The sequence below is a fragment of the Podarcis raffonei genome, chromosome 12 (genome assembly GCF_027172205.1).
Source record: "Podarcis raffonei isolate rPodRaf1 chromosome 12, rPodRaf1.pri, whole genome shotgun sequence".
NCBI classification, from domain to species: Eukaryota; Metazoa; Chordata; class Lepidosauria; order Squamata; family Lacertidae; genus Podarcis; species Podarcis raffonei.
The window spans coordinates 10,606,248-10,634,164 of record NC_070613.1 but is presented as its reverse complement, the minus strand read 5'-3'; the positions used below and the strand labels follow the sequence as shown (position 1 = coordinate 10,634,164).

Here is a 27,917-nt window from a genome sequence, read left to right as displayed (position 1 = left end):
GGCCTGTGTCTCCTACACTTATTTGTACAGTGGTACCTCGGGTTAAGTACTTAATTCGTTCCGGAGGTCCGTACTTAACCTGAAACTGTTCTTAACCTGAAGCACCACTTTAGCTAATGGGGCCTCCTTCTGCTGCCACGCCGCTGGAGCACGATTTCTGTTCTCATCCTGAAGCAAAGTTTTTAACCTGAAGCACTGTTTCTGGGTTAGCGGAGTTTGAAACCTGAAGCGCATGTAACCTGAAGCGTATGTAACCTGAGGTACCACTGTATTTTCAATGGACTGCAAATTTAAACTGGTTTAAATTACTGTGGCTCCTCCCCCCCCGCCAAAGATCCCTGGGACCTAGATTGTTGGAAGGGATCTAAGAAATTAATCGATAGCTGCAAAATTTGGCTGTATATGTTATGTGATCTACAGGTATTGTGTGAACACTATTTTATAGTGAAAGAGAGTCTGCCATCGGCTTTGAAGTGGCTACTTGTTCTTGCTTGAAACTGATGTGGCAGATTATTTCAGGAACAGGTACTTGCGAGTGTACTGTAAAAACGTTAGGTTAAAAAAAAATGCTGGTAGAATTTTGAATCTCTCTGTAACAAAATAGTAGACTGTGGCTGCTGGATTTATCTTTTGCAGCTCTCTCTTAGACTTTTGTGGATCTTCTGTAGAGGAAGCTAGATGTTTTTCTTAAAGTGTCATATGCTTGATGCAAAAGGGTTATGGTGCTCTTAAACCAAAAACCTTTCATATTGTACTCTTCCCCCTCATTTTAGGGTTGTGTTTCACCCTACTACATCCAGCGCTTTGGGTTTAATTCTGGCTGTAAAGTCGTTGCATTTACTGGAGACAATCCAGGTAAGAAAGTCAACATTCGCTGGTAGAATTCCGAGTCTTTCCATGATTCTATCCCTTGTCTATTTTTTCTAGGTCCCTTATGATTATTCTAAAGAGGCTGCAATGGTTTCTGTGCCTGGATTGCAGCCATCCAGAAAAAGAAAGGTGAACTTAAGTCTTATGAAGAACAATGGGACTTAGTTGCACAATTAACAGCTTCAGTCCCATTTATTTTGATGGAATTAAGGTGCGCCTATCTATTCAGTTGTATCTATTGTGCAGGATGTCCTAGTATCTGATACAAAGGCTAATCTCATAATTTCACAGGATTCTCTTACTTGCATTTTCAGCATCCCTGGCAGCAATGAGACTTAGAGAAGGGGACATTGCAGTAAGTGTTGACGTATTCATGCTATGCTCATACTGCTAATCCAGTGCTGTAGGGGGTAGTTGCCTTCAGCAGCAGTTCTGCATTATACATTTTGGTGTATTTTGAAAATACATTTGAAATATCACCTTCAGGTTCTGTTGATTTAAGTGGAAGATAAGGCTACAATCCTTAGCATAGTTACTTGGGAATAAGATCGATGGAATGTAATAATAATAATAATAATAATAATAATAATAATAATAATTATTATTATTATTATTATTATTATTATTATTATTATTATTATTATTTATACCTGCCCATCTGGCTGGGTTTCCCCAGCCACTCTGGGTGGCTTCCAGCAAAACATAAAAATACAATAATTCATCAGATATTAAAAGCTTCCCTAAACAGGGCTGCTTTCAGATGTCTTCTAAAAGTTGGATAGTTGTTAATTTCTTTGACATCTGATGGAAGGGCATTCCATAGGGCAGGTGCCACTACCGAAAAGGCCCTCTGCCTGGTTCCCTGTAACTTTGCTTCTCACAGTGAGGGAATGGCCAGAAGGCCCTCGGTGCTGGACCTCAGTGTCTGGGTTGAATGATGGGGGTGGAGATGCTCCTTCAGGTATACTGGGCCAAGGCCTTTTAGGGCTTTAAAGGTCAGCACCAACACTTTGAATTGTGCTCGGAAACATACTGGGAGCCAATGTAGGTCTTTCAAGACCGGTGTTATGTGGTCTTGAGGTAAATCCTTACGTAGTGGGATTTACCTCTGAATTTTAAAAAGCATGGGAATCCTGTTATGCATGTCCTTAAATATTTCCCCATTAAGATCAGTGGTGCTTAAAATACTTAATTTTGACTGGATTGTGTGCCCTAAAAAGCATAGGACATGTGCATTGATTACCCTTTGCTGGTCTGAGATAGATTCCATTTCTGTTGAGAAGGTTTTCGGAACGGATTGAGATGATGTAGAAAGAAAGTTGATTAACCAACCTAGTGAAACGACTCTCTGCCTGAATGCATAAACAAGCTTTGTTAAAAGGTATGGCTTGGAGTGAAGTCGGGTGCTAGGAAGGCTTGGGATTCTGTGGCGGCTGTTTCATGCACGCAAGTCATCACTGTATCTCACAGTTGTTCAGTGACGATTATGCATGTGTGAGAATTTACCCTAATAAATCCATAGATTTCCTTTCAGTTCCTTCTGCACTATGCTTCACGCAAAGGTGACAAGCCAAGCTGATACCTCAAGAATGCAATTGCCTTAATGTGTAATTTAAAGATAATTAGTACTACAAACAAATGGGTTTAATTTAATTTCTGCATTGCTTTTCATGCACGTTGTGCAGTAACACCTCAATTATTTCCTCTCACAGATTAGCCTTGGCACTAGTGATACATTGTTTCTCTGGATTAAAGAGCCAAAACCTGCTTTAGAAGGTCACATCCTCTGCAGTCCAGTTGATTCACAAGCCTACATGGCCATGCTGTGGTAACAAAGTTTATATTGTTTCACGTATGAATACTGTGTTTATTTGGAGTTGGGCCAGTGGTCTGTTTCCTATAGTCCTGTCTACTCTATTTGAGCACTGGAGTAGGTCCAGTGATCTCTTTTTTACGAGGTGTGTCCCCGGCTAAAATAAGCTTTGGATACACAATTAGATCTTATGGGCCTGACAACATCTCTAGATTCCAGGAGCCCACAAGCCTTTTCAGACAGACATCTTTTAACTTTGTCTAGGTCAGACATGCAAAAAGTAAGTCCTACCAGCTTCAACAGGACTTAGGTTTTCCATAGGATTTCCATTTCATAGGAAATGGTTTTCCATTTCAGAAGACTTGCATTGTGCTATGATTTCCAGACCCCCAACAAAACAATGATGTAACTTTCAAATTTTGATCGGATCTGTTGCGAGATTCGACTGGCATTTTATAACTTTAGTTTTATAATTTACTTTAGTTATAAGAATGGTTCTTTGATGAGAGAGAAGATTCGAGATGAGCTTGCCTCTGGCTCATGGGAGGAATTTTCCAAAGCGCTTGTGTCTACGGCTGTTGGAAATGATGGAAATGTGGGTATGTGTCTTTGCAGAGAGGGAAGTATCAAGGTTTGATTAGATACTTTAGCATCTGCTCCACTGGCCTCTTGTGCATCAATGACCTGCTCATCTACCAGAAGAGCAACACAATCTTCTGTTAACTGCTATCAGACACACCGACTTCAGCAGACTACCAGTAGCCACTGGAAGAGACATAGAAATCACCGCCAGAAAAAGGCAGTGATTCTTCCCTTGCAAGTCACAGTCAAACTCTGGTTTATAACTGTGGGTTCCAGGACAAGTGCATGCCATTGTTTGCTGGTTAAGATGTAATGGAAGACCGTGGTTTACCAGAAACCAAGAAATATCTATTTAAACAGAACATATGAGGGGAGGAGGGAGAAGGAAGAAGGAAGGGAGAGAGGAAGCAGCTTGTAAAGGCTTGAACATGTAATGCCCAAACACAAAGTGTAAATCATTCTGCTGCTTATTGTCGTCATAATATATATATTTTTAGGTTAAAGATTGTTGTTACGAAACACAAATGTGGTCATATTTTTAACTTTCCATTTAGGCTTCTATTTTGATGTGATGGAGATTATACCGGAGACCGTGGGAATTCACCGATTCAACACACACAACAACAGAGTAAGAGCAACTTCACATCTTTGAGGGTTACTTGAAACGTAATTGAATTCCAGCCTGGGCAACACTTCCACATACCGCCGGAGCAGTACCTATTTGTCTACTTGAACTTGACATGCTTTTGAACTGCTAGGTGGGAGGAGCTGGGACTGAACAATGGGAGCTCACCCCATCGTGGGGATTCGAACTGCTGACCTTCCGATTGGCAAGCCCTAGGCTCTGTGGTTTTGACCACAGCACCACCCGCATCCCTGGGATATTTTGTCCATGGGATATTTTGATTCAAATCCCTCCTCAGCCCCTGATTTCATTGGCAATGACTTTGGGCTAGATACTCTTGTCTGTACCACAGCTTTCCATTTTTAAAACAAGAGATAGTAACCACAAACCTCACAGGCTTGTCAAGAACATAAATAAGGGTTACAAAGCACTTTAAACACTTGTTTTCTAGCAATGATCCTCAGGAGGAAGTCCCACCACATTCACTTGCTTCCTAGTGTGTGAACTTTGGTCTGCAGCCATCAGTGCAGTACAACAAAACAATGTGCAGGTCCATGGGGGAGTTTGTCAATATTTGTGATACAAGCTTCCTTATTTAAACGGTGTCCATGAGACAGAGAGAAAAAGATTCCACACCTCACTGAATTAGGCTGCAATCCCAAGCACACTTACCTGGGAGTAAGCCCTTGCTTCTGGGTAGAGATTCAAAGGATTTCACTGTTACAAAGGGAAGTGACAGCACCGCAGGGTTAGTTTTAATCAGGCAGCAGGAATACAAATTTCTGCTGGCTCTGCTTTCTGCGGGATGCGGGTGGCACTGTGGGTTAAACCACAGAGCCTAGGACTTGCCGATCAGAAGGTCGGCGGTTTGAATCCCCGCGACGGGGTGACCTTCTGTTACGCGGTCCCTGCTCCTGCCAACCTAGCAGTTCGAAAGCACGTCAAAGTGCAAGCAGATAAATAGGTACCACTCTGGCGGGAAGGTAAACAGCGTTTCCATGTGCTGCTCTGGTTTGCCGGAAGCGGCTTAGTCATGCTGGCTACATGACCCGGAAGCTGTATGCCAGCTCCCTTGGCCAATAAAGTGAGATGAGCGCCGCAACCCCAGAGTTGGACACGACTGGACTTAATGGTCAGGGATACCTTTACCTTTACTGCTTTCTGCACTCCACCTCTCCAACAAAAATGTTCTGTAAGCAAGCTTCAAAAGCTTGCTTACATATGAAGGAGAAAATACAGAAACAAAGTTAGCAGTTGCGCTGCAAATATTTCATCATGCATTGATTTCAGGATTGAGGAATGTGCCAGCTAGGACAAGATTATGATTATGAGCTGAATTGGGGTTGTCATGATGCTGCGGGAAGGCAAAGTAGCTCTGACTAAGTACAGTGGTACCTCAGGTTAAGTACTTAATTCGTTCCGGAGGTCTGTACTTAACCTGAAACTGTTCTTAACCTGAAGCACCACTTTAGCTAATGGGGCCTCCTGCTGCTGCCGCGCTGCTGGAGCACGATTTCTGTTCTGATCCTGAAGCAAAGTTCTTAACCTGTAGCACTGTTTCTGGGTTAGCGGTGTCTGTAACCTGAAGCGTATGTAACCCGAGGTACCACTGTACAGACTTGGAAGGCGAAGGCAACTTTGACGCACCATAAACTGGGCGTTTGGTGTGCATGGTTTTTAAGTAGCCTCTCTTACTGCATTGGAGGCGTGGATATAAATCTGTTTCTCTATCTTTACAGGTCTCAACATTTCCCAAGGAACTGGAGATACGGGCCTTGATTGAAGGGCAGTTCATGGCCAAAAGGATTCATGCTGAAAAGCTGGGATATACAATCCGTGAGTGTGTCTATGGCATGACAAGAGAGCTAAAAGAATGCTGCATTAAGCTGATAAGTCCTGTTTGAATAGTTAGATGTGCATTCCTGCATCTCCCCAGGCCGATCTGGATCAAAAAGAGCACAACTGCCCAGCTCTGAGGGGTACTGCCATGCTGAAGGGTCCCTATGGGTCAGTAGTTTGAGTGTGGGCTAGAGAAAGCTTCCTCAGAGTTTTCCCTTTTCTAAACACTGGATCTAAAATGAAATATCCTGCCTGGGAGAAGGGGTGCTGAAATGGAAAAAGTGGATCGCTTGGATCTACATACGGTTGAAAGTGTAGTTTGGGCGGTCTTCTTCCTTTTAGCCTTCCCCGCCATATTGTGTGATTGCATCGGTGTCCCTGGAAGTTGTGGGTGACTGATGGCTACATTCTGGCTCTTTGTGCATTGCGCTAAGTCCCGGTGTGGCGATCACACACAGGGCCCCCGGACGTTTGACGGTCTATTGACCCTATGCTGCCACTGCGATTGCTTTTTCCGCTGCCACCACCCCGTATCTCACGGGGACACACCAAGTCCAGTCAGTAAACAAATAAACAAATAATCAAGTTTATTTTTAAATGCAGGAACAAGCTTATGGTTTCAGTTGGTTTTTCTCTTGTTAGTTCTCTTGTTAGTTCTTATTCTTAGTTCCTAACAACTCCAAACTGATTATTCCAACTATCTATCTGACTCCACCTAACAATTCCTCTAACTCTCTCACAATACAACTCTACCAACCCACATCCTGTTCCTCCCTCTTCCTTCTTCAACTCCCAAACCTCAACTCAACTCAACTGACTTTCAAAACCTCCCACTCTAACTTTTATTCCCCCCTTGCATTCTCACTGGCCAATCACATCACACCTATTTTAACCCTTTCCTTATGACCCATCCTAGGAGGCAAACGCCACACCCGGCTTGCCAGTGAAAGGAATGGTGGTTTGTTGCAGGAGCTGAACCAGAAGTAGGAAATCACTTTGCGCTTGAGGTCTAAACATGTTGGCTGCTTCAAGCCTTCCAGAGCCATCTGGAATGTGCGCCTTCATTCCCTTTATTTTGGCATTCTTCCGAGGAGGCAAGGAGGAGCCATGGATGTCTAACAGGAGGCTGAGGTTGAGCCGAGCCTATAAGCCACCAGAGCTGATTGCACCGGCGGAGCCTGCAGTGGCAAACCACTCTGTCCCCAGAGACGCTCCAGCAGTTGCCACTTCGGCAGGTGCAGCCTTGCTACCAGCGACAACTAACTCTGGCAAGGATGCCACCAGCTGTACAGCGGCTGTAGGGATTGGTGGAGCTGCTCAGGATCGCTGGCTTGTTCTGATTGGACTGCTGGTTCCGTTTGGGCTGCCGCCACCGCTTGAAGGGCCCATCAGCACTGTTGGCCTTGCTAGATCTGCCAGTCTTGAGGTTGGGCAGGAGCAACAACAGTGGCTTCTGCATCTCCTTCCTCTTGATCCTGGTTCTGGGGCAATTTCTAAGGCTGCCACCAAACGTGGGAGCTGCCGCCTGTGGATAACACAGGCCTGTCCCCCGAGGCCAGCCTCTGATTCCCTTCCCTTGGACAAAGGCATAGCAGAGGTGCTACATGGCTCCAGCACTCCGCAGGCGGCTCTTGCTGTGTGCTTGCCAGAAGGGAAGGGGTCAGAGTCACTCTTACGCTGCCATGCTGGCAAGGGCATCTGTGTGCCCTGAGCTGATTGATTCTTGGGTCTTCTACTGACTCTTTGTATGGCTATGGGCAAGTAACAAACAACTGTTATGTTTCTGAGCGGATTTGAAAGTGCAGAAAAAATAATAATATAGTCTGGGGTCTTCTGGGACCGTATTGGTTTAGACTGCCGGTAGCGAGTGCGAGTGGAGTGCGTGAATGAATGCTCCCCAGTGCTACACATCTCTGCACATGGAAAGCTAGGGGAGAAGGTTAGACTAAAGGCCTCCTCCCTCAAATCCTATCTTTCCACCTTCAGAGAAATCCATATTTTACGCAGTAGGGGGCATTGCAGCAGCCACCATTAGGGAAGCAGTTTTAGGGGAAAGCGATCCATGCTGTTATTGCTTCTAATATATGTATGAAATATACTCAGAGTCGAGTGTGGATTTCATGCTCTTTATTCAGCTCAGAGTAGTGAGGAATGGAAGTTCCCCCGAAATGTCTGCTTTATATACATTGTTTACACAATGGGCCCCACGTGATTGGCTATTTCTGGGATTCTCCTGTAGGCCAATCAGGTTGCGGATTCACATCCACCCAGAGTTGGATTGGGTGGCTCCTGCGGACCAATCAGACTGCTGCATTCTGGATCCTATTGTTCTAGGACCAATCAGACTGCTGCATTTTGGATCCTATTCAACTCAGTACATAACACTGTCGTTGGGGAAAAGCGCACTTTATAATTTAGTATTTGAGTCCTGGAAACAGAGGCTCAGTTCCTGTGCTCTAGTTTCTATTGTGGCAACGCCTGCTGTTAAGTGATGCTTGTGCCTCACGTTTCATGTTTGCCTGAAATCATACCTTTGTGAAAACAATCAAGGTTGCTCTGTTGGAAAGAGAGCTTGTTTTCAAGCCTGCTCTCCAGTCTGGAAACATCTGCTAATTCGGTGTTTGTCGTCTCCAAAATGTGCATATAGATTTGCATGAAGCCCAGGTCTCTTGCAATTAAGATGAAATGTTGGCTTTTATAAAACTATATGCGTGCCTGCGCCTTGCTATCACATAGTATAACGTCAAGCATTAAAAAGTGAAACTGGTGTGTTTGATATTTTCCTAAATTCTCGTTCTTACTGTGGCTTTATCCTTAGATCTGTGTTCAGTCACTGGCGGTTCCTTTGTGAATGCATAGCAAAAAAAAAGTGTAAGGAGTGGTCTTTCTTCAGGCCTTTTCTTTGTTCTCTGTGGCAACATCTGCTGAAATGGACTTAGGGCACAATTCACCATGAAGTTCTCCTTAGCATGCCTGATGGAAATGAATGGGACTGGTACAGGAACGCCACTGCTCTGATGTTGTGTTGCTCTTATTCGTTTTAGGGGAGAATTCTCGGTCGATTGTATCCATAGAGGCTAATGCTTCGCAAGTTTGAAAATGGTAGCTACAGCAGTGGGCAGTTGGTGGATTTGCGCTGCTCACCCGATATACCTCTGGCTGAAACACTGGGATGGAGCGGGGTATGGTAGTGGTGAAGTCAACATGGTGGTAGAGCCAGTCTGGCAGATGCCCCCTCCTCATTCTGCTTTTCTGAAGTAACCTAGCCATAGAGGCCTGTGAGTGGTGCAGCCCCATCTGCTGCTGTGCTAGCTGTATGCTTGATTCTTGCAGCTGAACTGAGATATCAATGTGCAGTAGTACCTCGGAAGTCAAACAGAATCCGTTCCGGAAGTCAGTTTGACTTCCAAAACGTTCAGAAACCAAGGCGCGGCTTCTGATTGGCTGCGGGAAGCTCCAAGTACCAAGGCGTTCAGGAGCTAAGGTGCAACTGTATATTATAACCCCAATTCTTAAGGGTTTTTGTTAAGTTGTGGGTGAACATCTCAGACGACACAGCGATTCTTCAAACAGCTCTTGTTTATTCACAGGCCAGAACAGAACTGAACTGAAGGGCTCAGCCAGCCTGCTTATATAGAGCTCCACTAGAACGCAACAGTAACCATTTTCTGTAACTATCCAATCACTGAACGTCACTTTCAATCCCTTATTTGCATATGTGGACCTGAGTGAAAACTATCTACAGTATCCCCCTGCTGGCCCAGGGTGAGAACTTCAGTACATAACAGTTTTATTTACAGGGAGTAAACATAGCATAGCAACAAACAAAAACAATAAACACGCATCTCCAGTATAAAAGGCCATAGACTGTTTAATTACCAAAAGCCTGGGAGACGAGGAATGGTTTTGTCTGGCACATAATGCTATGTATCAAAGGCACGAGGTGAGTCTCCCTAGGGAGAGCATTCCACAAGTGGGGAACCACCACAGAAAAGGCCTTTTCTTGTGTTGCCACCCTCCGGACTTCTCATGGAGGAGGCACACAAAGAAGGGCCTCATATGATGATTGCAGGGTCTGGGTTGGTTCATACAGGGAGAGACAGGATCGGGGTAATATGCTCAAATGGTGTTGCCCTGGAGAGCAACTGGGCTGCCGAATTCTGCACTAGCTGAAGTTTCCGAACCATCTTCAGAGGCAGCGCTATGTACAGTGGTACCTCGGATTACAGACGCTTCAGGTTACAGACACTTCAGGTTACAGATTCTGCTAACCCAGAAATAGTACCTCAGGTTAAGAACTTTGCTTCAGGATGAGAACAGAAATCACGCGGCGGTGGCGGGAGGCCCCATTAGCTAAAGTGGTATCTCAGGTTAAGAAGTTTCAGGTTAAGAACAGACCTCCAGAACAAATTAAGTTCTTAACCTGAGGTACCACTGTATAACGTGTTGCAGTATTCTAACCTAGAGGTTAGCACAGCCTAGATGACAGAAGTTAGGTTATCCCTGCCCAGAGAGGGGGCAGCTAGGCCACCAGCCAAAGCTGATGGAAGGCACTCTGCAACACCAAGACTGCATGAGCCTCAAGCAGCAGCACTGGAGAAATAGTTAATCTCTAGTGCTAAAGAAACATTCCTTCTATTTCTGATGTTCAGGTATCAGTGCCATTTCTAATGTAGTCAAAATGTCACCCCCTATGCAGATGAGGAAGCCATTAGCAGATCTGGGGGTAGTCCTGAAGTTTGAAGAAGTAAAAACAAAAATATTTAGGAGTTTTGTTTCAGGTAATAATAATAATAATAATAATAATAATAATAATAATAATAATTTTATTGTTTATACCCCGCCCATCCGGTTGGGTTTCCCCAGCCACTCTGGGCGGTTTACAGCATATACAAAAACTGCTGCATAATAATATATACATTGCAGGGTGACAGACAAGGGTTGCTGTATCTTTCTTCCAAGCAGACATGTGCAGTTTTAAAATCTAAATATTATTACTCATTGCTATAGGAATAGAATCCAAAAAACACTGCACACAGTTTCTCACAAGCTCATCTAAAAAAACTGATTTTGTTCTCTCTCTCCAGGAGAGGGCAGTCGATCCCACCTCATGGCAGTTTTATCTTAACAATTAGATTAATTTTATCTGACTCAGCCCTGCCTTATAGTACAAAGACTCCTGTTGGACTATGTGACAAAAGTTTAGTGCAGGTTTCCTGGCATGAGGTAAAATTTCTAGTGCTTTTTCAGTTACTGTGTTCTTCTGTATGTGTTTTAATCAAATTTCAAGGAAAATCCTCTAGGAACGCCCTGTATCCTGTTAAGGGTTGTTGACTTAAGGGGTGGGAAGCAAAGAAAGAATAAAAGAAAAAAAATAAGAAGAAAGACAAAGAAAGAAAAAAAGCAAACACAGCCCTTTTTAATTTATAAACTCTGTGGTGGTAAAGGGAACAATTTGTAGTTCATTCCCCCCAACTTCCCATTCCCCCCACATAAACTAATTGCCCCTCCTGCCTCCTGTTTTGCAAAATGAGTGTCTCAGTTTTGCAATTAGGCAACCTGGTATCTCTATATGGCCTGTGGACCTGTCTCTTCTCTGTGCTTGAGTTTTTCAAAAGTTCTCGCAGCTCAATCCATTGTGGGAGCTCACTTTAAAAAAAAACAAAAAAAACACCTCACCAAGGCAACCCAGTATCTATGCTGAGAAAATTTTGCATCCTGAATATCTTATGCAAATATGTCGTCTTTTGCTTGTTTTGCATAATTTATTCTATTTGTCCCGACAAAGAGTTGTGGAGCTATTACATCCACGTCACAGGAGACCCACCTCTTGACTGCGATTTTGCTCAGCCCACCTCTCCATTTCCGTGAGATGCTGCCCACATATTTTCAGGCTTATCTCGGAAGCTATAAGGCCCAGAGAATTGCTTTATTGTTGTTGTTTTTGGGGAAAAATAAAGAAAAGAAAGCTGAGATTTCCAAGAGCCTTCGCTGTCTACCAGACACCGAAATGGATGATTGCACAATGCGGGCAAAGCCCGTGTGAAAGCTGCACATGGTGAGATCAGCCCTGTGGCTTCATATCGCGTGACAGTACAGTAGCGGCAATGGACCCAAGGATACAGAAGCTTGGCCTTTGGACCAGAAATACATGGAGCCCAAGAATGGCTCAGGACCTAACACGTATGCCTTTTAAATCTGGTCCTTAACCTAACTCTAAAGGTAACTAGGATTTGAAGGTTGGCATCACCACCACCATCTTGTTTCTGGCTCTGGGAGCCTTGAGCGGAGGGCTCTGGCAGACATATCCACCCCAGTGCCTTGCACTCTGTGCCACTCTGGCAGTATACCAGAAGAGGGAGCTGTTGGCTTGGTGAACATTGCACTTGTGTGCCACCAGTGTAGGTGGCCAGAAGGATGTACTGCAGTTTGCAAAGGCAGGGATTGCCAGGTGACATAAGGCGTCTCAGTCTTTAGACATTGGCCTACCAAGCCTGAGTGAGGAGTCTCTGCAAAACTGCTGACAGACTAAACCAGCTGCTTCCAGGCTTCTCGCCTGCCTGCCTGTCCATCCACCTAGTTCCTTTCTTGTTTTGCCTTCCCAAGGCTGATCTCTTGGTGATCGGCCCTCTGCTGTGACCGTGCTTCCAGTCAGGAGCCCTGACAGTTGGAAACTTCATTACCTTTCCACTGTCCATGAGAGAAAAATGTCTCTGTATTTCAAAAAAGCCTACAAACTCTTGCTGTGTCAACAGAAGCTGCTTCAACAGTGGATACCATCTCGGTCTCTTTTGCGTTCTTATTCTCTGGAAGCAACGCAACAGTGACTTCTTATCTCGTTTCATGGAACCAACATTTGAACAACACCCTGAAGTGTAAGCAATCGGGGCTGCTAGATTAGTTGTCAGGGTGCTCTTGACATTTGAGAGGCATCAAGCCATAGATAATGATTCTGCTTTATCACTCTTTAGGGCTGTTGATTTGGCAGCGCTTCAAAACTCACAGCTGATAGCAATGGCAATCATAGTGGCTTCCAGTGCAAGATTTGATAGGGACTTCTTTGTAAAACTACCACCCGGCAGTTCTCTAAATGAATTTCCTTACTATCGAGAATCATCTTCCTTTCCCTTTTTAGTTTCCATAAGTACACAGATCCCTCATCCAGGACAGGAGATTCTGTGTGGCTACCAAACTGAAATCTTTCTGCAATTTCTCTCCTCGCACAACCACGTTTCCCTCTGCTTTCAGGAGAGAGAGAATCTCTGGGCATATTCTCATGCTCATATTCTCATGCCAAACACTTTTCTATGCTGCCAGGTTTATGCAGGCAGTTAAGAAAACATATTTCCATAATAGGGTGGCAGGGGAGCCTGAACCGGGTAAAAAGCTAGTACCTTAATTCCCTGGTGGTGACATCCATTTGTATGTCTGTGAAATTAGGAATTTTTTTTGCCTCAATGTACATTGAGGACGCGGGTGGCGCTGTGGGTTAAACCACAGAGCCTAGGACTCGCCAATCAGAAGGTTGGCGGTTTGAATCCCCGCAATGGGGTGAGCTCCCGTTGCTCGGTCCCTGCTCCTGCCAACCTAGCAGTTCAAAAGCACGTCAAAGTGCAAGTAGATAAATAGGTATCACTCCGGCGGGAAGGTAAACGGCGTTTCCGTGCGCTGCTCTGGTTAGTCATGCTGGCCACATGACCCGGAAGCTGTACGCCGGCTCCCTTGGCCAATAAAGCGAGATGAGCGCCGCAACCCCAGAGTCGGTCACGACTGGACATAATGGTCAGGGGTCCCTTTACCTTTTTACATTGAGTTTCATTTGCCATTTTACTGTACATCCACTGAGTTTGTGAAATCCTTTAGGAGCTTCACACAATCCCTTTTTGTTCCAGTCACTCTGAACAATGTGGTATCATCAGCAACTGTGGTAACCTTATTACTCACCCCAACCCTAAATCATTGTGAACACGCTGAAAAGCACAAGTCCCCAAACCAACCCTTGGAAGGTCTCCACTTTCTACATCCCTGCATTGGAAGAACTGTACTTTTATTCCTACTCTTGGCTTCCAGTTTCTTAACCAGTTCGACTGGATCACCTCTAGCTAGATGGTTTCTGACACTCTCAAAAAACTCTGAAAGTGAGATAGTACTTAACCTTGCAGAAGCCATGCTGATCATGCTTCAGCTAAATTTGTACTTCTATATGCTAGGTACTCCTGGGTTTAATAATGCTTTCCACCAGTTTTCCCGCAAGAGACATAATTTTCTGGATTCCCTCTGGATTCCTTAAAAAAAAAAGAGGTGTTACACTGGCCACTTTCTAGTCCTTGGATGTGGGGGCTGATTTTAGGGACAAGTTACATAATTATGTTAGAATACCAGCAATTTCACTTTTGAATTCTTTAAGAGTTCTGGGTGGGGTGGGGTGGGCAGGTTCTCCACTTCTTATCTAGACCATGATTTCCACACAACCTTAAAAAGATGCACTGCTACTTGTTAAATGCAAATAACAATTGAGCAGTTCATTCTGGGGCACAGTGGTGTTTCAAGATGTCTTAGCTTGGTAAAATATTTGTGGAGCACACTGCTGCCTATAGTGAGGGTTCTTTTTCAGACTTTTTGGAGCTTGGGGTCTGTGTGTGTCTCAAATGAGTGCATTTTAATGGCATTTTGAAAATGTTAGAGTTAGGTTGTGGGTGAACATATCAGACGACACAGCGATTCTTCAAACAGCTCTTGTTTATTCACAGGCCAGGACAGAACTGAACTGAAGGGCTCAGTCAGCCTGCTTATATAGAGCTCCAGTACCACGTTACTGTAACAACTTTCTAAAACTATCCAATCACTGAACGTCACTTTCGATCCTTCATTTGCATAACTATCTACAGTATCCCCCGCTGGCCCAGGGTGAGAACTTCAGTACATAACAGTTAGGTTTATCCACCTCCTTCCCATCTGGAAGGATAAATATATTGTAGACCTAATGTAGTTGGGATGGTGTTGGTGTTGTATTGTGCACATATTCAGATTGCAAGATTGCTACGCTGTTGTTTTGATGTTTGACATCTTGCTCCTGCTACCCTGTTAGTCTGGCCCTTAACTCTGGAACAACGGTTCCTTTGGTCAAATCCACAGGCCTCCAGAGAGGTAACATGCTGCTAATAAAATGCCGTGTTTGAATTTGCAGCCTTTAAAATTTGAATCTGATAATGTAAGTGTATTGGGGACTTTAAAAATCCTGCCGTTGTCTATGGTGTGCCAACAGGTTTACAAACAGAGGCTCACTACATGCCCCATGAATTTGCTCCATAAATATAGGCCGACAATATCCTTTAACTCATGGGTAGGCAAACTAAGGCCCGGGGCCCAGATCTGGCCCAACCGCCTTCTAAATCTGACCCACAGACGGTCCGGGAATCAGCGTGTTTTTACATGAGTAGAATTTGTTCTTTTATTTAAAACACATCTCTGGGTTATTTGTGGGGCATGGGAATTCATTCATTCCCCGCCCCCCCAAAAAATATAGTCCGCCCCTCCCCCCAAGGTCTGAGGAACAGTGGACCGGCCCCCTGATGAAATAGTTTGCTGACCCCTGCTTTAACTGAGCAACACCTCTTAGTGAAAGATGGAGCAAACTTGCATTTGGGCTGAATGGAATGTCAACTCTTGCTGTGACGAGAGCAAACCTGTTCAGTAATGTTGGATCCCTAATGCCTCTTCTCTAAATCCCACTTTCTCTTCCCGACATGAGTCCAGTTCTCACTGTCGTGTGTCTGGGCAGTGCTGCACCAGACTGCAGTTAGAGCAGCCTTTAACGCTTGAATACAGTGACAGAAAAGAAGCATTCATTCTGGGGAGAAAGCCGGGCTGGAACCCTTATAATGAGGGAATGATCTGTAGACCACATGAGACCCTCGTCTGCAGTGCGAAGGGCTGTATCCCAGCAGTGGAGCCTCTGCTTTGCATGCAGAAGGTCTCAGGTTCTATCTCTGCCATCAGCAGATAGGGCCAAGAATGAGCATTTCCCAGAAGCATTGCAGTGCTTTTCAAAGTGGTTACTGCTTTGTGGTACCAAGGTTAAGCTCTATAGAGCTGGTGCTTTGGCATTCATTTTGTTCTAATGGCATTTTGTAACATACAATTTTAGACATGCTTTTAGTCCATTGTTAGCTGTCCCCAGAACTTTCAGAATAGGGGAGGCTATTTAAATAAATAGCTTCAGTACGCTGTATTGACCCAGTGCAAAGTGCTGCCTCGGTGGCATCTTTATCACTGGCAAGCTTAAACGAGATTTGCGCAGTCCACCTGAACAGTCTCGTGGGCAAGCTCAGTTGAAATGAATGGGCTATTCCCACCCTGTGTTATGCACACAACCTTGATGGCAGAAAGCGAGGAGGAATTAAAGAACCTTTTAATGAGGGTGAAAGAGGAGAGCGCAAAATATGGTCTGAAGCTCGACATCAAAAAAAAGGAAGATCATGGCCACTGGGCCCATCACCTCCTGGCAAATAGAAGAGGAAGAAATGGAGGCAGTGAGAGATTTTACTTTCTTGGGCTCCATGATCACTGCAGATGGTGACAGCAGTCACGAAATTAAAAGACACCTGCTTCTTGGGAGAAAAGCAATGACAAACCTAGACAGCATCTTAAAAAGCAGAGACATCACCTTGCCGACAAAGGTCCGTATAGTTAAAGCTATGGTTTTCCCAGTAGTGATGTATGGAAGTGAGAGCTGGACCATAAAGAAGGCTGATCGCCAAAGAATTGATGCTTTTGAATTATGGTGCTGGAGGAGTCTCTTGAGAGTCCCATGGACTGCAAGAAGATCAAACCTCTCCATTCTGAAGGAAATCAGCCCTGAGTGCTCACTGGAAGGACAGATCGTGAAGCTGAGGCTCCAATATTTTGGCCACCTCATGAGAAGAGAAGACTCCCTGGAAAAGACCCTGATGTTGGGAAAGATGGAGGGCACAAGGAGAAGGGGACGACAGAGGACAAGATGGTTGGACAGTGTTCTCGAATTTACCAGCATGAGTTTGACCAAACTGCGGGAGGCAGTGGAAGACAGGAGTGCCTGGTGTGCTCTGGTCCATGGGGTCACGAAGAGTCGGACACGACTAAACAACTAAACAACAAAGATGTGTTGCCAGATTCGGTGTTTTCCCAGGGAAACCCCCCACCCCCGGTCTTGCTTGCATGGCAAACTGCACTTGCTGGAATTCTGTCTTCTGAACATCTATTAAAGGTGTAGGAGCCCTGATCCTCCTTTGCATCTGATCAACCAAATTAGATCTAGTCTGATCCTCTGGAGCAGCAGAAAATGATTCTGCCTTCTACGTGCCCACGTGAAAATCTTTGCAGAGCTGCCTCTTTTGCAGCTGATGCAGCCTGTGCAGCTGATTCTGGCCCCAGTTTCACATTTTTAAGAGCTGTGCTTAAATGTGAGCAACAACCTGTCAAAACCCTTTTCTGTCACCTTTTGTTGTGTTCACTGCTGAAGAGTTATGGCTACCTGTGTCGTAACTAATGTTGTTCCTCCTTGGATGAGGTGAAGAGCTCTGCAAGGAGGCCACTCTGTAATTGCATACAGATTAAATCGATGGCTTTTTCTTTTTCGTTTTGCCCAGAGGGACTTGCAGTTCTCAAAGACAATCAATGCTGAGATGTTGCCCTGGTTGCCAGCTTCCCTCTTGCCATTCTTTGCTCCGAGTTCTCATTGTGTTCCTTAAGCTTGACACCAGCTATCATGTCTGACACCTGCTGTTGTGTTGAAAACAGACAAAAAGGAAAGTGGTACACAGGTGGAAATTTACATTTTTATATATATATATATAAACCTATTCAAATTGTTCATGGCCTTGAGTTTGTTCTGTATTTTAAAAAGGAAGAAAAGAAATGCAGAATGCAGTATAACTCTTCAGAATACACACACAGACAAGTGCACAAGCCATCTCTTGGCAGAATGAGCAGGTTTTAAAAAAGAACAACATGACAATGGTCATTGAGTGGGGCAATAACCCCACTCTTCGCACAGTGCAGGCAGAAATAATGTGTACCCCAACCTGGGTGCCGAGAGACTCCAGGGATCCTCAGTAGAAACTGGTGTCTAGGATATGAAGTTTTATTTACACATACAGTGGTACCTCGGGTTAAGAACTTAATTCGTTCTGGAGGTCCGTTCTTAACCTGAAACTGTTCTTAACCTGAGGTACCACTTTAGCTAATGGGGCTTCCCGCTGCCTCTGTACCACCGCCACACAATTTCTGTTCTCATCCTGAAGCAAAGTTCTTAACCCGAGGTACTATTTCTAGGTAACCTGAAGTGTCTGTAACCTGAAGCATCTGTAACCTGAGGTACCACTGTATCTGAGCATAGGATAGAAGGGCTCACAGTGTCAACACCCCAAGAGATCTTGCTTTCCAGAGAGATCCCCAAGCCACAGCTTTGGGTCCATCACAGAGCAAGACATGCCACGGTGTATCCAGCTTCCAGCACCAGTCAAAACCCTCTCTCTCTTGCACACAGCCCCACTTAGCCTATTGTTCTCCATCTTTACAAAGCAATGTTATTTCTGACTAGGTGCGGGGAGTGGGAAGGAGGGCTACTCTCATTAGTCTGTGTGGCAACAGAGCAGCCTTTTTGAACATGTAAAGGGTGGTACTTAACCGGCCAGCTAATGCCATTATCTTATTAAGGGACTGGTCTGACTGGTTCAGCAGAGGGAGATCTGGGGCAGAGCACAGTGGCAGGCAAATCTCCCTTGCCATTCCAACCAAAAAGCTTTCGTCATGCAGTCTAACCAGAATGAATTTCCACTGAATTCAATGGGGCTTACTCCTGGATGAATGGCGTTAGGATTGCAGACTTATAGGGTGAAAAAAGCTATGGAAAGTAGCAGTGGATCCCTTTGTTCTGTTGAACTTGTGGGACTTCAGTGCCCCAACTCATTTGACCGCATTGTCTGGCGATAACAATGGCTGCCATTCAGGATTGGCCAGTGTTTGGCTTCATAGCAGTGATTTGCAGAAAGGTTCTTTTGCACGTTGCCGGTTTTCTGAGCAGAGTGCAACATGCAGAAGGTTATAGAGTGAAGTCTAGCCTAAGGATACAACAAACTCAGTTTAATTCATCTTTAACACCTCTAATGAGCAATAAAAGTGGATTACATGCATGAGACATTTTTGCATGCAAGAATTCAGCCAGGGATTTATTTATTTTTTAACTCTTATTGGTCATGTAAAGGAACTGGAGCTCAAGCAGAAAATATGAACATTAATTCTTATTATTTCTATGTTCATGACATTAGAGAATAACTGAAGTACAAAAGACAAGCAACTGCCTCAAGGAGTTTACAACCCAAAATTTGGCAATCCAATTTTTTTTGGCAAGGATAGTGAGGGATAAGAAGATGGATTTGTTGATGGTGAGGAAAAGAGTTTATTGTGTTTTCTTTTGGTTGCTATTTTGACTGCCTTTTGATTGTATTTTTTAAAGCCCCCATTGCATACCTAGTGATGGACAAATTATTTTACATGTTGTGAAAGGGGGTCCTTTGTCAGAAGCTCACTTATATGTTTAAATGCTTGCATCCATTCAAATGAACGAGGACTGTGCATATCCTCCATTCATTTTTGCTAGAGAGAAATTCCTGGAAGAGCTTACCTATTATGGGATACCAGCAAGATGCATGCTGAATAACACGAAAGAATTTTTGAAATCTGCTGCATGGCTTCCAAGAGAGAGCCCAAAATTTTCAAACATGCAGTACAGGTGAGAGGGAACACATACAGGATTGGTCTACTTGCTCGAGATTTTACACTGGCACTTAAACTGTGCTTTTAGAAAGCCCTTCTTTGATTTTGCTAGGAGGAGTGGGGCATTTGGGATGAAGGCCCACATGATCCTCATGCCCAGATTGGTTCCATTAAAGTTGAAAGGGTGGAAAACGTATTTCTATTGTGCACATCACTGAAGTGACTCAGGAGGGGAAGGCGGACACATTTGCAGGTGTCTGGAACATAAACAGGGAGATTGTTAGTAGACTGTGTGAACCAATATTTTTACCCATTATTTGTCAATGTAGGCATTTCTTGCATGGTGTCCTCATTATAGTCGTACCTTCGTTTTCGAACAGCTTAGTTCTCAAACGTTTCGGCTCCCGAACGCCACAAACCTGGAAGTGACTGTTCCAGTTTGCAAACTATTTTTGGAAACCGAATGTCTGACAGGGCTTCCGATTGGCTGCAGGAGCTACCTGCAACCAATCAGAAGCCGTGCTTTGGTTTCCAAACATTTTGGAAGTCGAATGGACTTCCGGAACGGATCCCGTTCAACTTCCAAGGTACGACTGTACTAGATAAAAGTGAAAATCTGGACACAAAAGTTGTTGAGTTTTCTTTTGCAAAATCTCAAAAACAAAAAAATAAAAAATTGCCATACGCCCAGACATTGCTTCCCACTGCAGTATTCTGGCTATATCTGGGAAATTCAGGACATATGGCAACCCTAATAGTGTGCCCATCAGTTTCTCCTATTGCACCTGCAAAGGTCCTAGTAAATATCCCCTGAAAAGAAGTCACAATACACGAGAGAATGTTTACTCTTTAGTTCCTTTTTGCACTGGCTCAGCATCTCCTGTGTTGAACCTTGCCCACTTGGAACAATGCTCACTGAATACCAGGGTTGGACACCCACTCTTCCATCTACATGGGAGATGTGCAAAGACCTTCTCTTTCTGAGCAAGCATTGGTGTTCGTGGCTTTCCCCCCATCAGTGCTGCATCTGATGGAACTTGGCTGCCATTTTTGTGATGGGACCCATTTTCAAATCTCCAAATGTGCCCACTGGTTGAAAAAGGCTGGCGACTCCTCCTGCGGTGAGCAAATTTCAGGTTTTTGTGAGCCCCACCAGGGAAAAAGGAAAGCTGTCTCCAGAGCTGAACTCCACCCAGTGGCAGAAGAACCCTCTCCGGCACCCGGGGCGAGACGTCGAGTGGCGGGGCGAACCACCCGGCGGCACACGCGCGATGTCCGTATGGACTGCGCATGCGTGGCAGCCTGTATAGTTGCTGTGCGAAAGGCAGTCCTTACGGATGCCACGCAAGCGGCGCCCATACTAACTGCATGCACACCCTTGGCTGCTCTACAGCAGGGGGGAGGCAGCGGGCCATCTTGTCCCCCCCCCCGAGTGGTGCCCGGGGAGGACCACCCCCTCCGCGCCCCCCTTTGTACACCCCTGACCTCACCCCCTTTGCTGCTGTGACCGAGTCAAGAACCAAACCTTGCCTCACCTCCCCTGCTTGGGCTGGCCAAGCTGAAGTCAATGGACATCCCTGTTCTTCTATTTCAGCTTCCACTCGCTCTGAATGATGCGTTTTCCTTGGCAAGTTAGAACCTGTGCTGAGAAAAAATTCCAGAGAATTTCGAAGGGAGCAATTATATTGAATTTTAAAAAGCATGCCTATGCTCTAGGGGCAGATTTCTAATAGTTTTGCAGTTGATAGTTTGACAGGACTAAATCAATTTTTAGAGGGTATATGCATGGTGCAAATAAACTGATAAATGCATTTGTCAATCTTAGCTGAGAGTGTCACTAATTTGCCTGTTACCTCTCCTTCCTATTTGTGGCTATCCAATCAGCTCGCTCCTTTGAAAGGTAACCTGTATACATGCTGCTGCCTGCTGATTTATTATGATGTGCCAGCTTTTAAGTAGATCCTATTTATACGAATCAAATGTCTTTCCTGCTAGGAATCGCTCTGCATCTAGTTTACTTAAAGTAAAGGTAAAGTTACCCCTGCCCGTTCGAGCCAGTCTTGCCAGACTCTAGGGTTGTGCGCTCATCTCACTCTATAGGCCGGGAGCCAGCGCTGTCCGCAGACACTTCCGGGTCACGTGGCCAGCGTGACAAGCTGCATCTGGCGAGCCAGCGCAGCACACGGAACGCCGTTTACCTTCCCGCTGGTAAGCAGTCCCTATTTATCTACTTGCACCCAGAGGTGCTTTCGAACTGCTAGGTTGGCAGGCGCTGGGATGGAACGACGGGAGCGCACCCCGCCACGGGGATTCGAACTGCCGACCATGCGATCGGCAAGTCCTAGGCACTGAGGTTTTACCCACAGCGCCACCTGAGTCCCAGTCCTAGTTTACTTATTCATTTTAATTACAGGTGGGGTAAACAAATGAGCAACCTTTGCTTTGGAACTGGGGCATTTTTTGCACAGGAATTGGAGCTATTGTGCTGCTTATCTACTTTATATTATTCCTGTATCAATGCAAAAATTCCCTTGAATACTGGGATACTGGAATTAAACTTGGTGGTACACACATTGGAACACCTTGGTTTCATTTCACGTTTGAGCACTAGTTCTGCATCTCCTCCTGTTTTTCATAAATGCCAGGAAAACTATAAAACATGTGGAAGTGTGATGCCCTCCTTGAACACGGAAAAACCACAGTTGAACTTGGTATATATTTACACGAGAACCGGTGTGATATAGTGGCTAGGATGTTGAACTTAGCTGTCAGGGATTGGACTCAAGAGGGCAAGATGGAGAAGGAGGAATGTTGGAGATCACCCCTCCATCTTCTCCTGACACAGCAGGAGATGAGGGAGACAACCTTGATTTACAGCAGGGCTTTGAGGGGTTTGAGGAAAGTCACAGCCCAGAGAGAGATGAACAGAAAAGTTGGGAAGTGTTAGAAGAAGGGGAAGGGAGAAACTGCGGTAGGGCAGTCAGATGACACATTGTCACTAGAAAGTATTTCTGATCCCCCTTCTCCTAGAACACGGCGTTCTTTAAGAGTACAGCAACAAAGGACTCAAACCATGAGTGGCCACCGTAAGGGAAGTTGCTGTTGCTAGGAAGGAGGGAGAAGGAGCCCAGTTTGGAGCGATGCCATTGTTAAGGCTTGTTGCTTTCGTTTGACTCTTGCTATTAAAAGGTAAAGGTACCCCTGACCATTAGGTCCAGTCGCGGACGACTCTGGGGTTGCGGTGCTCATCTCGCTTTATTGGCCGAGGGAGCCGGCGTACAGCTTCTGGGTCATGTGGCCAGCATGACTAAGCCGCTTCTGGTGAACCAGAGCAAAGCACGGAAACACCGTTTACCTTCCCGCCAGAGCGGTACCTCTTTATTTACTTGCACTTTGACGTGCTTTCGAACTGCTAGGTTGGCAGGCGCTGGGACCGAACAACGGGAGCTCACCCCGTCATGGGGATTCGAACCGCCAACCTTCTGATCGGCAAGCCCTAGGCTCAGTTGTTTAGACCACAGCGCCACCCACATCCCTCTCTTGCTATTAGGGTTGAATAAAACCCATTAAAAGGACTCTACCTTGTTTTAACTGCTCTTGCTGCAACTGGGGGAGGAATAGTTTCCCCAGAGCCTTAACAGAGTCAGTGTTCAAATCCCCACTTCGGTGAGTGACTGACCTTGGACCTTTAAGCGACTCACCCTAGCCTACCTCACCTGCTTGTTGTGAGGATAAAGTGAGGGAAACCATGTGCACTTCCCCCAGGGAAGATGGGATAAAACAGAAATAAATAAATAAATATACTTGATTTGCCAGGGAGCCTTATTTTCTGAGGCTAGGACTTACAACCTAGCGGGCTTCCTAGGACTGTGTGGGAGTCTGCTTCATGGCTCCTTTCAGGAATAGATGGGAGCTGGGGTGGAGAATACCACCCCCTGCAATTAGCTAGTACTATGTAGCCACTACAGAGACGCAGGTGGTGCTGTGGTGTAAACCACTGAGCCTAAGGCTTGCTGATCGGAAGGTCAGTGGTTCGAATCCCTTTGACGGAATGAGCTCCCATTGCTCGGTCCCTGCTCCTGCTAACCTAGCTGTTCAAAAGCATGCCAAAAAGTGCAAGTAGATAAATAGGTACTGCTCCGGCGGGAAGGTAAACGGCATTTCCCTGCGCTGCTCTGGTTTGCCAGAAGCGGCTTAGTCACGCTGGCCACATGACTCGGAAGCTGTCTGCAGACAAACGCCGGCTCCCTCGGCCTATAGAGCGAGATGAGCACCGCAATCCTAGAGTCGTCCGCGACTAGACTTAACAGTCAGGGGTACCTTTACCTATGTAGCCACTAGATTGGCTGTTGGACATAGTATAAATAACAGGAGCCTGATCTTCTGTCCCTGCCTGGTTATCAAGGAAGTATCTTCTGACACCTGCACTCCAGCCCAGCCTTCCCCAACCTGGTGCCCTCCAGATGTTTTGGACCGCTCCCATCACCCCTGACCATTGGCCATGTTAGCTGGGGCTGATGGGAGTTGGAGTCCAACAAACGTCTAAAAGGTCCCAGGAAGGTTGTTCCAGTTCACGCCCTTGCAGTGGTCCTGCTGGCAAGGGTCATCATGGATCATCTAGGGCTGGGATTCCTCCTGGGTCCAGGTTTGAGCTTGGACGCTTCCATTCCTCGCCTAATCCTGGCCGTTGGCAGTTTTGAAGGTAGAGAACAGGCGGTATGCTCTGTGTTCCAGACATGTTGTGGAACTGCAGCTTCGCAAAGGTCTGAGTGACGCTCTTTGCTAATTACGCAGACCTGTGTCAAGAGAGATCTACGTTACTTATTCTCCCAAAGCAAACTTTGTATAGGTGTTTTTTTTAAAAAGCCTAAACTTGGTTTCTAGGCCTGTGTATTCATTATATTATAATGAAAGGCTGGAACCGCTTGAATGATCTTTTCAAATTAAAAGGGTACTTCAAGTTTAAATAGTTCCATTAAATTTATCAAGGGCTCTGAACATTTGTGCTCCAGATGGAGTCTATCAAGCTAGTTACTAAATGTGTGATTATTCCTGTTGATGCTAATACAGGGCTCTGGCGATGTTCACTCCAACATTTGAGGTTGGAATTGGCTGTTAGGAGTGAACATGCATGGAACCGAACTCTGCAGTTGTTATATTCGCGGAATAGAATAGTGTTTTCCCCTTCGGATTAAAAATGCAGAGATCTTTCCCCTTCACACTCAGAAAGATGCACAGATATTTTCTGGATCACTTCCCAAAACAAAAGGCAGAAATCCTCTTGCAGCTGTTAACACTACTTTTCTGCAACTCACCCTCCTGTCTACCTGGTCAACCAAGGTTCAGGGATAGGAATGTGCTTTCTAGGCAATGATGATGCCCCTGGGATTTCTCTAGGGCAGTCTGAGGTAGTACAGTTGGCTATGTCAGGGATACCCAGAGCTTTCTTATTTCGCTTCCGTGGTTTGATGCTGCTTGCCATTTCTTTGCAAGAAGAGAGGCATCTATGCTTCACAGGGCCTCTCCAGCCTCCGTTCTTGATGGGCATAAATTGGTAGAGGCAGTGCTTTTTTTCTAAATAAAATGTTTAGGGGTACAGTGGTACCTCGGGTTAAGAACTTAATTCGTTCTGGAGGTCCGTTCTTAAGCTGAAATTGTTCTTAACCTGAAGCACCACTTTAGCTAATGGGGCCTCCTGCTGCTGCCACGTGATTTCTGTTCTCATCCTGAAGCAAAGTTCTTAACCCGAGGTAATATTTCTGGGTTAGCAGAGTTTGTAACCTGAAGCATCTGTAACCTGAAGCATCTGTAACCCGAGGTACCACTGTACTCTCATTTTGACTCAAGAAAATCACCATTTTATAGTTCAAATTGGGAAAAATAAATACAGTGGTACCTCGGGTTAAGTACTTAATTCGTTCTGGAGGTCCGTACTTAACCTGAAACTGTTCTTAACCTGAAGCACCACTTTAGCTAATGGGGCCTCCTGCTGCCACTGTGCTGCCGGAGCCGGATTTCTGTTCTTATCCTGAAGCAAAGTTCTTAACCTGAAGCACTATTTCTGGCTTAGTGGAGTGTGTAACCTGAAGCGTATGTAACCTGAAGCGTATGTAACCCGAGGTACCACTGCATAGCGAGTCATATTTTAGTGGCACAGATGTAAAAAACGTAATTTTGTTTTTTTGGAAAACAATTCATATGAATAGCAACTCGGAAGGGGTCCCTGTTCAATTGAATATATTTTGCAGCCATGGCAGCCCAAAATTCCCTTGTTGTCTGATACTTCTCTGTGGAAGCATTTTAAAGCATAGGCACAATTCAGAAGCAGTGCTGTACATGCGTGTCTCAGCAATTGTTTTAAATTGTTTTTAATATTGCAGTTTAATGTTGCAACCCACCCTGGGACCTTAGGGAAATGGGCGGGTAATAAATTAATAATAATAATAATAATAATATTCATAATATTGCAGCTTGTTCCAAGTATTTATAATGTTGTTTTTTAACTGCTGCTGTTACTTTGTGTTTTACGAAATCGTTGTTTAATGTTACTGGTTTTGAACATATCTGCATTTGTTAAGGTATTCCAAGTCTCCCATCGCAGCCGCTTTGTGAAGATTTGCCTGAGAAACTAGGATATAAATATGTAAATAAGAAAAAAACCCACCACCCAACTTTATTTATTTATATATCCGCAATCCTCTATGCCTCTTTCTGTCAAAACAGCAATAAGCACAAAAAGCAACCCTCAGAGTTGATGAAGCCTTTATCACCCCATCATGGTGAGCTGCCAAAATTATTTCTTCATCCCAGCTATTAAAGGTGTGCAGGAGCCCTGTCCTACGGCTGGGCGAATCTGTCAATTTTGGTTTCTCATTCTTCCACTCTCAAGCTCTGTTCTTCACATTTGCATTTCATTTTGCTTTTTTTTTTTAAAGCCTTTAAGGAACTTCAGCATTTTAGGGTGAATATCTCCCAATATACATTTCTGCCTAATATACAGACATACCTCAGAGATAATGCAGGTTTGGTTCCAGACCACTGCAATGAAGTGTATATTGCAATAAAACATGGCACACAATTTTTGGGGTGTTCCAGAGCATATAAATAAAAGTTAGGTAAAGGGACCCCTGACCATTAGATCCAGTCGCGGACAACTCTGGGGTTGTGGCGCTCATCTCGCTTTACTAGCCGAGGGAGACGGCGTACAGCTTCTGGGTCATGTGACCAGCATGACTAAGCCTCTTCTGGCAAACCAGAGCAGCGCACGGAAACACCATTTACCTTCCCGCCGGAGTGGTACCTATTTATCTACTTGCACTTTGACGTGCTTTCGAACTGCTAGGTGGCAGGAGCAGGGACCTAGCATCGGGAGCTCACCCCGTTGTGGGGATTCGAACCGCTGACCTTCTGATCAGCAAGTCCTAGGCTCTGTGGTTTAACCCACAGTGTTACGTTTATACTATACTGTAGTCTGTTCAGCCAGGCCCCCATGGCTTCAGGGGCAGGACGGGGGAAACCTGGCTCCAGCCCAAGTCAGCTCCAATCCCTTGGCCAGAAGAGGGGTGGCAGTAGCTGCACCCACATCCTCCTAAGGAGCAATATTTGTGAAACACAACAAAAACGAGGTATGCCTGTACACCCATTTGCAAGCAGCTTCCCTTGATATAAAGCTCTTTTATATCTTTACCCTAGTTATAGGCATTTTATAGCAATTGCTTGGCTGAAGAAATCGCATTGCAAAATTTGGAAAAGTGTGAATTTCTTTAAAAGATGGCCCTGTCTCAGTTTGCGTGGTGTTTTGGGAAGTGCAAATAATAATAATAATAATAATAATAATAATAATAATAATAATAATAATTGTTTATACCCCATCCATCCCAACAGAATTAAAAGCACAATAAAACATCAAACATTGAAAACTTCCCTAAACAGGGCTGCTTTCAGATGTCTTCTAGAAGTCCGATAGTTGTTAATTTCCTTGACATCCGATGGGAGGGCATTCCACAGGGCAGGCGCCACCACCGAGAAGGCCCTCTGCCTGGTTCCCTGTAACCTCACTTCTTGCAGGGAGGGAACCGCCAGGAGGCCCTTGGAGCTGGACCTCAGTGTCCAGGCTGGACGATGGGTGGGGGAGAGGTTTGCCTTTAGCTGCGAACTGAGGTGGGTTTCTCCCCTATCCCTAGCTGTCCTCTGTGTTTTGGTCAGCCCTAACAGATGCATACATGGGACGCGGGTGGTGCTTTGGGTTAAACCACAGAGCCTAGGACTTGCTGATCAGAAGGTTGGCGGTTCGAATCCCTGCAATGGGGTGAGCTCCCGTTGCTCGGTCCCTGCTCCTGCCAACCTAGCAGTTCGAAAGCATGTTAAAGTGCAAGTAGATAAATAGGTACCGCTCCGGCGGGAAGGTAAACGGCGTTTCCGTGCGCTGTTCTG

At 45.2% G+C, this 27,917-nt stretch overlaps 1 protein-coding gene across 6 annotated transcripts in view; it reads left to right on the top strand.

The window, feature by feature from the left end:
* XYLB (xylulokinase) overlaps window positions 1-27,917 on the top strand; it is a 126,859-nt gene that overhangs the window by 29,196 nt on the left and 69,746 nt on the right. For all 6 annotated transcript variants that reach the window (XR_008332951.1, XM_053410126.1, XM_053410127.1 and 3 more), the window contains 6 exons: window positions 774-855; window positions 1,185-1,225; window positions 2,583-2,698; window positions 3,167-3,282; window positions 3,820-3,893; window positions 5,630-5,726. Coding sequence is in view for 5 of the 6 variants with exons in the window: in XM_053410126.1 (XP_053266101.1) it covers window positions 774-855; window positions 1,185-1,225; window positions 2,583-2,698; window positions 3,167-3,282; window positions 3,820-3,893; window positions 5,630-5,726 (526 nt within the window). In the remaining variant the exon portion in view is untranslated. The remainder of the gene's footprint in view (window positions 1-773; window positions 856-1,184; window positions 1,226-2,582; window positions 2,699-3,166; window positions 3,283-3,819; window positions 3,894-5,629; window positions 5,727-27,917) is intronic.